Genomic DNA, 13,020 nt, shown 5'->3' on the forward strand with positions numbered 1-13,020 from the left:
CGAGCTGAGACTTTCTAAGACAATGTTCGCACGACTCTCTAACCTCCACTTTTCTCCTGTAACTGAATCACTACTCAGCTAAGAACAAGCTTTCAGATTTCTCTGCTGTTTCGCTGCGTGAGCACTGAATTATTAACATGGGAAATCAGAGCACATTGCAATAGTCTGGACACAGATAAGCTTAGATCAGAGTTCAGACTTAGTTCTCACCAGTGACTCTTGTGTTGCTCTGTGCTTCAACCTGGATAATTAAACAACCAAAAACCAAAAAACAAACAAACAAAAAAAACTGACATCCACCTCTTGAGTTCTTCTTCCAGCTCCTTGACTTTGGCATCCACTTTGTTCTTGGACTGCCTCACCGCCTCCAGCTCCTCCCTCAGCACCTCCTGCTCCGACGACAGCTCGTCCACTTTGGCAATGAGGTCGTTTTTTACAATGTTGAGAGCATTTCTGTCGAGCAAAGGGCGGCGATGAGGAGGGAGTACGTTATCAAAACAAGCTGGACTTTTCATGCCTGAGTGATAAAGCATCCATCATGGACCCACCAGAGAAAACTCATGCTGATCTTGGACTGAAACACGATAGTAGTGCAGGAACATTTACTGGAGAACTGCACTTGAGAACAGTGTTGAGGTTCCTGTGCTTTAGAATTTTATTTCACTACATTTGTGCTGAAAATACTGTTCTTTCTCCTCCACTGGTTATCTGACAGATTTAGCAGGTATTTAGTAGGTATAACCCCCCCCCCCCCCCCCTATTATGGATTACGTGTTTGCACCTGACACCAAGACAAAATCCAAATACTGCCGAGTTTTCTTAACTGTGCCTGGCAATAGTTACATTTGCTGGTCTCATCCTGTAAATATAGATGGACCACAGGTTAACTACCTGGCAGTACAGTTGAAGTACAGTGAAGTTCTTCAAATTAGCCTCAACTTTACCAGTTAATGCATCAATGATTACAGTGCTGGAAAGTATCTCTGCCTCAGTATTTGTGTACAATTTAAGCAGTTATACTTTACTTAAACATTTGGATTTTCATTCTAAAAAATGATCCCTTTTAAGTAGACATTTGGACTCTCTGTGTCTCTTACTTGGTCTCTAGGAGCTGTTTGTTCTCCGTCAGCAGGTTCTCCACCTCCTTCCCCATCCCTGAAACAGTCACAGCCATGTCCGTTATTCGAAATCACACCACGCAGAGCACAATCAATCAATCAATCAATCAATCAATCAATCAATCAATCAATCAATCAATCAATCAATCAATCAATCAATCAATCAATCAATCCACTGACTGACAAACAAAATGCATTTCTCTAGTCTTTCAGGCAAGAGTCTGCCAAGAGACAAGAACATGAAATGTTTATACATGAACAAAATGTTTAATGGTTAAATTAAAATTAAAGGGGAGAATATTATTTTAACCTCTGGCATTAATTAAGATGCTCAGTCAGGTTAACAGAGGAATGTTCCTTATTAAATACTGGGACAACAACAAGTAAACAATCATGAAACTGAGCAGGTGAGAACAAGCAGTTTGGCCCAGTAGAAGTCTTTAGAGCATTTCTTAGTGCTTTCAAAAACTCAAGCAATTCATTATTTTGCTCTTAAATCGTGATCACTGCTCGAAATGAACTGAAACATTTACGTGGAAGCAGCAGGCACTGTGCAACATCAGCCAAGCGCACAAAACTTGAGCAGAGAACAATGTCAGACTTGGGAAAAATAAAAGCAAACAGCACGAGAACAGAAAGTGGTTCCATGCTATTTGGACATTTTGCAGGGTTTCTGTTTTCATGCCACACAAAGGCTAATTCACCAGCTTCTTCATTGAATACGTTTGGGTTTGAGATCAATAGGGACGTGATTTACGTGGAGACGTGGTTTTTCAGCGTCTCTGTGGTAGTTTTACTTCTCTTTTCGGCAGTTTTCAGTATCGTTTCGTATTGTTTTTGTGATTCTGTGTCTCGACAAGTAGCCGTTTAAGTTGTTCGGTGTTTTATTGTGTTCGTTTTGCATAAATGGTAAATTGCTTTATGTGTCATTAAACATACAAGGTGTACAATGAAATGCCATTTTGTGTCTCCTGTATGTGTGTGTGGTAAGTTTGCATCACTTGGATTCCTGGGCCTGTGCAGCCAGGCCAATGCATGGTGGTCTCATACAAGAGGGGCTGCAGTTCAAGGTGTTTACACGTATCGAGATGTAAAAAGCATCAAATAAAGATGAAATTCTGAACATTTGACTGATATCTATACTTTGATCTTAAACCCTGGATTTGACCTAATCAAATAGTGAAAAGCCTGGATAACTAATGCAGTGATTATTATGTTTCAGTGGGCAACTTGGACAAATGATCTTGTGAAACAAGTGGTTCAGGGAGCATGAGACATCATTTCTCACATCATGAGAGTCCAGACCTTAACCCCCACGGAGAGTCTTTAGGATGTTCCTTTAGAAGAATTTACGCAAAACATTACTGCAGCTCTGGATGGAAATAAATGTTTTGACATTGCATGAGCCACAGCGAGTGTCCCGTAATCAAAGACTAATATCGTCCAACAAAAATATTGAGTGTGTGACTTTCTTTTTGGCCGCCCAGTGTGTTTCTGAAACATCTTGTGACGGTAGACGTTGTCTGCAGCTATAGTGCACTCAAAAAAAAAACAGGTGTTCACCACTTAGCCTCTTTGTCGCCCAACACAGTTTTTCCCGATTCAAAATGTTGCACTTTTTAACCCTCAATAGCCATTTTTGTAAACTACTTCATTGATCCCTGTGGGGACATTCAGCTCACAGTGATGACGGTGTAGCTGAGGTCAGGCGTCTCCTACTAAGCCATGGCCCCGTTTGTAATATTCTAATAAGGGTCACCACCAGTGGCAGAGCATTTGCATTCACAGGAACTCTTCTTAAAAAAACAAAGCACGTGAGATGCAAAGGTTGCACAAATTCGAAATATAAAGCCACACAAAAACATAAAGGAGCAACCAGAGGGAGGTGACAGCTGGAGGCTGGGGGATGACATAGCAAAGAAATGTGACCATGAGGCAAGTGGGGGGGTGGGGGAGGGGCTTACCGAAGAAATCATCACGGACTGGAGGCAAGAGAAGAAGAAGCAGAAAGGAGAGAAGAAAAAGGGAAGAGAGAGGACGCTGATAAGTAATTATTAGTTTGGACCTGAAGAGCAGCAGTGGCTGAAGGTAACATAAAACTGTCCCTCGTTTTTATTCACGGCCAAGGATGGAGAATGTTTGTGCGACCCAACAGACAATTTAATCAAATTTGTAGGACACTGACCACTGAGGGTATTTTTTGGCTCATTGAAACCCCTGGGATGAAATGCAAGAAGTCTTTAAACAATAATCACTGATCATTACACTTATGTCCGTGTGACTTCACAGGAACAGGAATAAAAATCTATTGCATACGGCAAGTTTCCAAATAGTCAATGACTTGCCCGAGCAAGAAATTGATCATTAAAAATACATTAAAGTGATTATATCTGATTTGTGTGAGGTGATTAGCATCTAGTGTTACCTGCAGAGTTTGGAGAGCAGAGAGGAGTCGAGAGAGTAAAAAGACAACAGATACCAACCGATGCGTGTTCAGATACACACCTGAGAACTCGCCTATGGGTGTCACCAGCAGAAGCACATAAAAAGGGGGGGGGGGGGGGGGGGAGAAAGAAATGGGTGAGAGAGGTTAACAAATGGACAAGAAGACGAGGTCAAAATGTCACTTCCTATTTCCATACATCTCAATGAATCAAAACCCAAAAGAACCTAAATCCAACATTAAAAATGAACAAAATCCACATGAAAGTGTGTGAACGCTGGCTATAAATATGTAAATTACTTGCATAAATTATTACGTCTCATCCAAAAGTGTTGGAAAATAGTTTTCTGCTGCACCCTAAAGACATTTGGGTTTAAGATCGAAAGACGAGAAGCAGGTTCAGAACTTCAGCTTTTTTTTTCCCGGTACTATATTTATTCCTGCGCTGTGCAGGTTGTTTTGGGGTTTTCTCTTTTCTTCGAATGAAATGTTGTTTTGTCTCTCCCATAGACAGCTCTCTGGTCTTTATGTAGCTTTACCATCTTGTCCTTTAAACAACACAGTCTTCAAAAGTAAAACTAACAGGTGACACCAGGAGCCGACACTTGGATCCATTTATCTAAACAACATTCACTCACATGTTCCAATATTTTTGCTGATTTAAATTTATATGTGGTTTAATGAATCGAAGTGTAAATACCGTCAGATAAAAGCTGAAATTTTGTCTCACATGAATCTTTTGATCTGAAAGCAAAATGTCATCAGCGTATGTCAAGAACAAACGAATTAGCCATGTTGTTCCAGAACTTTTGGAGGAGAGTGTATGATAACGATATAAACACAAAGTAACACAAACTAAAAAACGGGTTGAAATAGGCTGCACTAAATGTGCCTCTGCTTGATTAAAACAAACAAACAAACAAAAAAAAAACTAGCAAGTGAAACAAACATAAGATCAGAAACAAACGCACAGCTGAGATCGTTTAGGTTTTTTTTTTCCAGGATGTGCAGTGATGCAGGATGAGTGAGCTCCAGCCTCGGCCATGCAACGCAAACACAGGCAGCGCAGCCTAACGTGAAGCTCCTGCCCTGCAATAACCCGCAGCAAAAGCACATGCATCTGCATCGATATCATGAAGTAACTTTCCAAAGTGGAATGCTGGAACACAATGGCTTCAAGGTTCCTTAATCAGCGCAGTTCCTTTGCTTTTCGACTCGATGGCACAACGTTTCTGCTGCGCCGTTTAACCTCAGGGCGGCAACGAAACCAGTAAAGAAAGAAATGGAGCAGCCGTTCGTACCTAGCAGCTCGGCGCCTGCATCCACATCTCCAATGATGTCGGACTTGGCGTCTTTGATCTCGTGGTAGAGGGAGTCGGTGTTGATGCCGAAGGCCTCGTTCACTATGCCCTGGGAGGGGCTGAAGCACGCACACAATATTTCATGAGAAAATGACATGTATTGCAGCCATTTCAATCAAAATATGGCTGAAGCTGAGAGTTTTAAGAAAAGCAGTCGTTGGCCCTTTGCTGTGTTCATAGGAGCATGTAGATGTTTGTGTCCCAAGTGATGAGATCTAACATCATTTATTCATATTATATGAATATTATTAATGCACTGCAGTCTAGCCTCAGCTTAGAATTCTGAATTTCTCCAGGGAATTGTAAAGTTGTATTAACTGAGGTTTTTTAGGATTTTGTGATAGTTGTAGTTACATTTTTGTGTTGTGTGTGTGGTCATTTATTTTGAGGAATATGAACACTTTTCGCTCTCATGTCGCAAAAAGAAATCATGATGTCAATGACAACACCTTATTTTTATCATCATCCTCAACATTATTATATAAGCGTATATTTAAATAATCTGTTCTAAAAATAGTGATTATAAAACCTGCTCTGTCATTCAACGGCATCAAAAGACATGGTCCTCAATTAAAATGTTTTAACTGTTTTATAATAATAATTAATTATTTTATAATAATGTGCTCGGGTTTGAGCCTCTTTCAATAACTTGAGTAAATATCAAATAAATATTGATCAAGTTGTTTTTTTTTTAAATGCTGTGTGATTGCACCTGTTTCCTCCTCCGTACACTCGGGGGTCCACACACATGTCCAGCTCTGGGGTAGAATCAATGATCTCCTGGAACTCGGACCACTCATCGCTGCTTCCCATACCTGAAAAAACACGACAGAAACACATTACATCTATGTTTTATGACCATAAACATCCGGATGATGTGTTTTTTGCACGTTGCATCACTGAAAACTGGGGGTATCCGGGTTGGGCCTCAGCATCTCTCACCGATGCTGACATTCCTGGTCTCCTGGGACACTTGCACCTCCATGTTCCGGCTGAGCCTCTTGGCAGTCTTCCTGCGGTTCCCAGCCCGCGTCACGTCACAATCCGAGTGCATCACGATGCCCTCGTTGATGGGGGTGACCGTGGCGGAGGGCACGGAGGAGGTGGGCGTGTTGGACTTGCTGCCCGTGCTGCTGGGTGTGGCCGCCACCGAGTCCGACTCAGATCCATCCTCCTTCACGCACACCAGCGATCACAAGGGAGTGAGAGACAAACATCACATGAGCATCATAACTTTCTAACTAACTTCATACCTGTCACACCTGAAGTGACTGTATGTTTTATGATGCCAGATAAAGATAATATGACGACATTCTTAAGTTTGAAAAGTTTAAAGTTTTGATCAATAGTTAAAGTAAAAGTACATTTACTCTAGTATTCTACCCAAATACTATGAGATGGTTGTATTGTGACTGCAGATGGAAATATTCTTTTTACTTTGCTACATCTGTTTGACACTTTTAGTCACTTTGCAGATGTAGATATAACAAACTGAAACCTGTTAATACTGATGAAGCAGCTGTCTGGATGTAAAGGGGCTAAAATCAGCTGCCGTTTCTGTTTCACATCAAGTCTCCACGGTAACACAAATCGCTGACCCCTTAGTTTGGAGTAACTACTGGACATTTTTCCACCTCCACATTTTTCAACATCTGAACGTTTGTTTGCCGTTTGGAGCATAAATGTGAAATTCATTCTGAATGAATATTAATTTCTCAGGCAGCCTCGACCATCTGCTTATTTTATCGCTACTAACTACATTTAAGAGCATCTGGAGACACTTCTACCACCCTCTGTTTATACTCACACTGCTAAACTGGAAAACTTTCAGGACTTTTATTGTGACGTCCAAACTACCTGTCCAAACCTTTACTTTTTGCACTTTTTGCACTTTTTTTGTTTTCACTTTGTTAGACAGGGCTTGGCATATACAGCACATAAAGCATCATATATATCATAGACTCACATGTAGCATAGTTAAAAATAAAACAAAAAACAAAACAGAAGACACTTCACACAGGCTGAAAGGAAACATGAGGACACACGTCAAAGCTCTACGACCGTGAAATTAAATAACATTTATAGAGAAAACTAGGAAAAACCAAAAGCATGGTCCCCGGCTTGCTTGGGTCAACATATCTGACATTAAAGATTCCCAACTGATGTGATTTCCCAAGTTTCCTCTAACGTGACGCAAGCAGGCGTGGGAAGGGAGGGGGTCCATATGGGTGTCGGGCAGCGTTAAGGCCGGCCCCTCCCCAGGCTGCGGTGGTGGTGGTGGTGGTGCAGGAAGACAGGGCTGCTGTCTGTCCCACCTGATAGGCAGAGCTGAAGGTAGACTGGCCCAGCTCGCTGACCTGCCAGGTGTCTTTCCCGGGCATCATCCTAGCCCCCCCGAAACCCCCACGTACCATGCCCTCGCCGCTGGGGTACAGGCTCAACGACGGTGGGCGCTCCGCTTTGCTGCTGGCAGAGGAGACACAGACAGGTGGAGACATACTGTGAGTTATTTGTTTAGCATTTCATTACTCCTCTCCAGGGGTCCGTCTCACAAAGTCTCAGTCTGGACTAAGGTCACAGTCAGGTTCACATATATTTGCACAGGAAGTCGGTTTTCATCATTTTAGCTCGTTGTGGAGAGAACTGAAGACTGCCAGCTTTAATTTAAGGATTTGATAAAACATACTGGATGAACTGAGGAGGATTTACAACCATGTCATCAGGCTGAAAAGAAACTTAACCCAACCGAAAGAGGGCAAAACCATTAGCTGTGGCCCAATCAACGATGTGCGAGAGGAATCACAACAATCTTTTATGATAATTTTTGTTTACCCAAATATTTTGGAACTCTTAAACATGTGGATTTTGAACTTCCAGAAAAATCATTCGGGATCTATGAATACAAACAGTAGTTCTTCCTACGTGCTTTGTCCCACAATTGAAACTGAAACTTGAAGGACGACTTTACTGATTTTCAACTTGCCTTCTGTGGTTTTACTTTCAGCCCGGTACCTGCTCATGAATGGCGTTAAACGTCATTAGACGTCTTAGAATCTGACTAACGTCTTTACTTTTAGCAGAGAAGTTTAACAGGTGAAGGTTAATGAAAGCTACAACCTCAGCATCGTTAAACCTGAAACTTGCCTGGATGGAACTTGTGTGGGACCTGTACTTCTAGACTTAAGCACAACTAATTAAGCTACAATATGCTGGCATTACCCCAAACATCCCCCCCCCCCAGTCCCCTGGGTATTCATTCTTATGAAAATCACAACATATCAAAGTGCTTTACAACCAAACGCTACAAATCAAACAGAAACATGACCTCGACCTTCTCTGATTGATACAAAGACAGACAACTAGTTTCATACTGTGGCTTAAACTGCGAATTCGGACTGAAAGTCCACATCAAACCGTGCAACCCTGGTGGACTTTACTTTAATTTACTGGGAAATTAAGGGAACAAAGTGTTTACACAAACATCGAAAAATTCTCGCTCTCATTATTTGGGCCACAATATAATCAGCAAAGCACAGATTATGAGTCACACTGTCTGTCTGTGCACCGCTAGAGAGAGAGCGTGTCACTGTTTTTCCCCATGAGGTGGTAGTAGTGGTAAGTTCTTAAATACGTCCGTCTTTACTTGTTACTTCCATGTATACACATCTGTGTATACATTAATGGTCAAACGGGGAAACGTTAAACATTTTGAGAAAAGTTTTTTTCCTTGCCTCTTTAAGAATTATTGAGAAACTGTACTCAAAGGGACATTTGTGGCCTTTGTGAGAAAACCCGAGCACCGAGCAAATTGCCTGCATTGGGTCCCGTTGCAAACGAGAGCAACGGAAATGCAGAGAACAAGACAGGAATGGACATTCTGGGGCAAGAAGGACACAGGTAACTCACAAGACCTACAATCAGAAACAAGGAGGGCCCTGAGGGCATGCAGTCCAACATCTACCGCTTCAAACACCAGATGTGCATTCCTCATTCCTTTGACCACGTCATACAAAGAACTGCGCAAGACACTTTCATATTCATTCGTTATCTTTTTCATTTCTTCGACACGGAAAGGCAGACAAGCAGGACAGGCGGACAAACACATGGATGAACTGACACAAACACATGACAGAGACAGAGGAGAAGGTAGGTGGACAAAATTGGAAAACATGGGGTCCTTAATTATCCAAATGTGTGGTTGGATAGTTTAAAAGTTATTAGGGCAAGAATAACTAATAAATGTTTCTTGATACAAGGTGTTGAGGGATAGCAAAATCATGAGGGGGGACATCAATCTTTAGTCATATTAAAAAGTCCAGGCAGGCCGGTTTACGAAAGAGGTGTGAGGGCAGTTTGGGACATTTACCTTTTCCTCCATGTGTGGCGTTGACTGTGCAAACGGCAGCACAGAGAGCAAATCAGCAAGACAGACAGACACTGATTAGAGAGAGACAGGAGACAGGAAGATGCCACAACAAATGAAACGACACACACACACACACACACACACACACTTGTGCATCACACAAATCCCTCTTCTACTGTATCCAGCAGATGGAGATTTGTAGAATTACGATGTTTTTTACCAGACAATGTAGCTGAGTTGAGTTTGTTTTTTTTTTACAGGGAAGATGTTGGAGCAGGCACCTAATCTGCAGCTCAGCCACACGGGCTGCACCAGATGTCCCAGTCCTCATCTCGCTGCATAAATATTCATTATTCACGTCTTGGTAAATCACTGAACAAGGGAGGCTGGCAAATCAACTTTCTTCAGTTTCTAATTGTTCCCTGCGAGGCTCATAATGGCTGACAGGTTTTCTTTTTTGTGTATTTCTACTCCTCTTGGTCAGAGGGATGCAGCAGCGTCAAACATAATGAACATGTTGACGCGTGAGAAGGAAAATACATTCAGAGCAGCACGAGAAACATTAGCAACGAGATGATGGCTGAAAGTTACAGTTCAAACGCACACAAAGACAATTACAGTCGCAACAACACGCATCAAAGCACTCACGTTCGTCCACAGCCGGGGGCTTCTGATTGGCTGTTGCTCCCCGTCTGCTGCAGTTTGGTCCGCTCTATGTGCTCGACGTACGTCTGAATCATCTGAGATCCACGACGAGGAGGACAGACGACGTGAGAGAAAACAGGGAAACGATTAGTTTCAGGATGACAGATACACTGTGCCGATAAGTAAAGAAGCTGGACGAATTATGAATTCGGCGAATTAATAACAAAATCTACGGAATGTTGGAATCTCAGAACAGTCACTTATCTGAATAATGTGAATTAATAATGTGAATTAAAATGGGGGAAAATGGGAAAAATGTGATAAAATAATATTTTCAATGCTTCAAAGAAGGCACTCATCTTATTGAATGCTTTCGTCTTTAGTGTTTCAGTTTTTTGCTAACATTCTTACGTGTATCTGTTTTTGTAATGTTGTACAATATTTAGATTGTAACCATGACATTACACGTGAGAAGCCAGAAGAAAAAGTGAGTATGTTTCGTTACTGAACGATTAAGTCAAACAGTGTTATTTTACAGGGTTTGTTCTCACCTCGGTGTGACGCTGGTGCAGAGCGTTGTACTCTTTCTTCATGTCCGATTCTCGCTCTTCTAACCGAGTGACTGTGAGACACACAAACAGTTCAGTAGCAAGAGACCAGGAGAGACTGAGACAAGGTGAAAATAGCCCAATTCAAATGTCAGATTTTCCACCTGTGACATTTGAATCTGTCACTAATTACAGTGCATACAGTAGATACATGATAAAAAGGTTAATTTGAGTTTACCTGCACGTCTCTTCAGACCCATATTCTAATCAGTTCATCCATGTGACCTAGTGGAGTTGGTGCCAAAGGTAATTAAATTCCCTACAGGCGTTTCTGAGATACAGTGTTGACAAGAACGGGATGGACATGAATTCACAGCGACTTTGACCACAAATCTGATCAGTTCATCTTTCCGTCCAGATTTGAAGAAATTCCACGAAGGTCTTCCTGTGATATCGCATTCAGAAGAATGGGAGGGATTCGAGGTCATAGTGACCTTGAGCTTTGACTACTGACTACTTAAGCCTTAGCAGGTGATCCTTGAGCCAAGTGGACATTTGTGTTAAATTTGAAATAAATTACGTTAACATATTCCTGAGATATAGCACTGACAAGAATGAGAAGGACAAATGGACAATCCCAACACACAATGCTTCCACGTATGTCAGTGACATGAAGGTTTGCGTTTACCGGTAATTTTAAAACAACCATTATATTTTCATGTCTGAACTACACATGTGGACGTGATACAGTTCCTCAGAACCTCTTTAGGGAAGGTCTACTTGGCCTTAAGGATGAACTGATTAGAATTTTGTGATCAAAGGTCAAAGCTCATGGCGAAATCATCAAATGTGTCCCATTCTTGAAATTTCAACATTTTAGGAACACCTGAGAGGAATTTCATTTCACCTGGTTCAAATATCCACTTGGACTCTGATGAACTTTTAAAGCTCTGAGTCTGGATGCACATTGATGTAAACTGCAACCTGATTGATTTTCAGCGCCAAGAATGAGAGGAAATAATGAAAGAGAAGGAATATTTGTTGTAAAAAGGTGCGATCTTCTTCAAACTAAGACGAGGATATCCACCTAACAACGGATCCTCCTTTCAGCACAGATAGAGAATAAAAGAAAACTGCACAGAAAACTACAAGGCTACAATTAAACTACAATTAAACTGTATTCTTACGTTTTGCATCTACTGCATTAATTGAACAATACAAACTAAACTTTAACCAACTCTCCGAGGTCGGTGCTGCAGGTACAGTAGATTATGTGGCCTCTGTCCACTCACTCTGGTCAGAGTAGTTCTTTGTCTTGAGCTCCAGCTGTTTCCCCTGCAGCTCCAAAAAGTCCAGCTGCATCTGCAGCTCCTTCTTCTCAGCTTCCAGCGCATCCTCGAATTCAATGAATTTCTGATGAAAGACACACCAGTGACACAGGAATCAATTCTCTACATCAATGATTTATTTTGACCAACCATTGAACAGAAATAACATTGAAAGAAGTGGATTATTCTGGGCTCATTTGTCAAACAGTAAGAAAGTGCTGGTTTCCCGTGTGTGTTGTGTGATGTCAACCAGCGGTGTTTGGTTTATAATAAAGTAATGTTATGAACTCTGCTCACAAACCCTCAATTTGTAGACCGGAAGAGGCAAACACAGATTTCACATTCCCTGTTTGGGTTTTTTTTTTTTTTTTAAACAATAAAGCTGTTCACAATGACGTCCTTTTTCAGGGCAGCAAGTCCCTGAATCTTAATACCATAATCCTCTGACTGCAGGGAAACCGTGGAAACGGGGATATGGAGCAGATATGCACCACACGAAAAGGCAAGTACAACTAATGTCCTGCAGTCTTTAAAACAAATCGAACAACAACAATCCCTGAGTCATTTCCGTCATACGCAGGGTTGAATAATTGAAAACTACATGTACAAAACCCATTTGCAAAAATGTTGGGACATGGTGTGAAATGTAAATAATAAGAAAATGCAATGATTTGCAAATAATTGAAAGGATCTTCTGATTGTCAATAAAACAAAGATTTCAAATGTTTCCGTTGTTGAAGCTGAGAAGTTTCTATTTTGAAAAATGTTTGCTCATTTTCAATTTGATGTCATCAACGCATGGGGCAACAAAAGAGTGGAAAAGGAATATTTTAGAACTAATGAGCTCAATTGCCAACATGGTCCAACACCATGAGAATAATATTTCTCAACAGAAAATTACAACCAATTTCAGTATTTCATCATCTACAGTGCCGTGGCACTGCATTAAAAACAGACATGATTCCGACAATGTCCGGATGGCAGTCAATGCAAAAGAAGAGGGGATGCTACACAATGGTCAACATCCTCCTGTTCCAACTTTTTTGAGATGTGTTGCTGCCATCAAAGTCAAAATTAGCTAATATTTTCCAAGAAATGACTCAGTTTCACCATCTGATATATTGTTTATGTTCCATGTGAAAAAATATGGGTTGATGACATCTGCAAATCATTGCATTGTTTTTATTTAGGTTTTACACATCGTCCCAACC

General features: G+C 41.3%; 1 protein-coding gene across 26 annotated transcripts in view; it reads right to left on the reverse strand.

Annotated features, from left to right (window-relative positions):
- The window catches only part of mapk8ip3 (mitogen-activated protein kinase 8 interacting protein 3), a 32,714-nt gene that overhangs the window by 14,394 nt on the left and 5,300 nt on the right, over positions 1-13,020 (reverse strand). For 8 of the 26 annotated variants that reach the window (XM_067476173.1, XM_067476183.1, XM_067476176.1 and 5 more), the window contains exons 2-13: positions 11,774-11,894; positions 10,485-10,555; positions 9,937-10,028; positions 9,289-9,312; positions 7,238-7,388; positions 5,865-6,096; positions 5,635-5,737; positions 4,863-4,981; positions 3,624-3,635; positions 3,083-3,100; positions 1,098-1,155; positions 301-453 (exon numbers count right to left, since the gene is read on the reverse strand). In XM_067476173.1, the coding sequence (XP_067332274.1) occupies positions 301-453; positions 1,098-1,155; positions 3,083-3,100; positions 3,624-3,635; positions 4,863-4,981; positions 5,635-5,737; positions 5,865-6,096; positions 7,238-7,388; positions 9,289-9,312; positions 9,937-10,028; positions 10,485-10,555; positions 11,774-11,894 (1,154 nt within the window). The remainder of the gene's footprint in view (positions 1-300; positions 454-1,097; positions 1,156-3,082; positions 3,101-3,623; positions 3,636-4,862; positions 4,982-5,634; positions 5,738-5,864; positions 6,097-7,237; positions 7,389-9,288; positions 9,313-9,936; positions 10,029-10,484; positions 10,556-11,773; positions 11,895-13,020) is intronic. The other 18 variants (XM_067476193.1, XM_067476194.1, XM_067476195.1 and 15 more) reach the window with 8 other exon arrangements.

The sequence above is a fragment of the Channa argus genome, chromosome 15 (assembly GCF_033026475.1).
Source record: "Channa argus isolate prfri chromosome 15, Channa argus male v1.0, whole genome shotgun sequence".
In the NCBI taxonomy this organism is placed as follows: domain Eukaryota; kingdom Metazoa; phylum Chordata; class Actinopteri; order Anabantiformes; family Channidae; genus Channa; species Channa argus.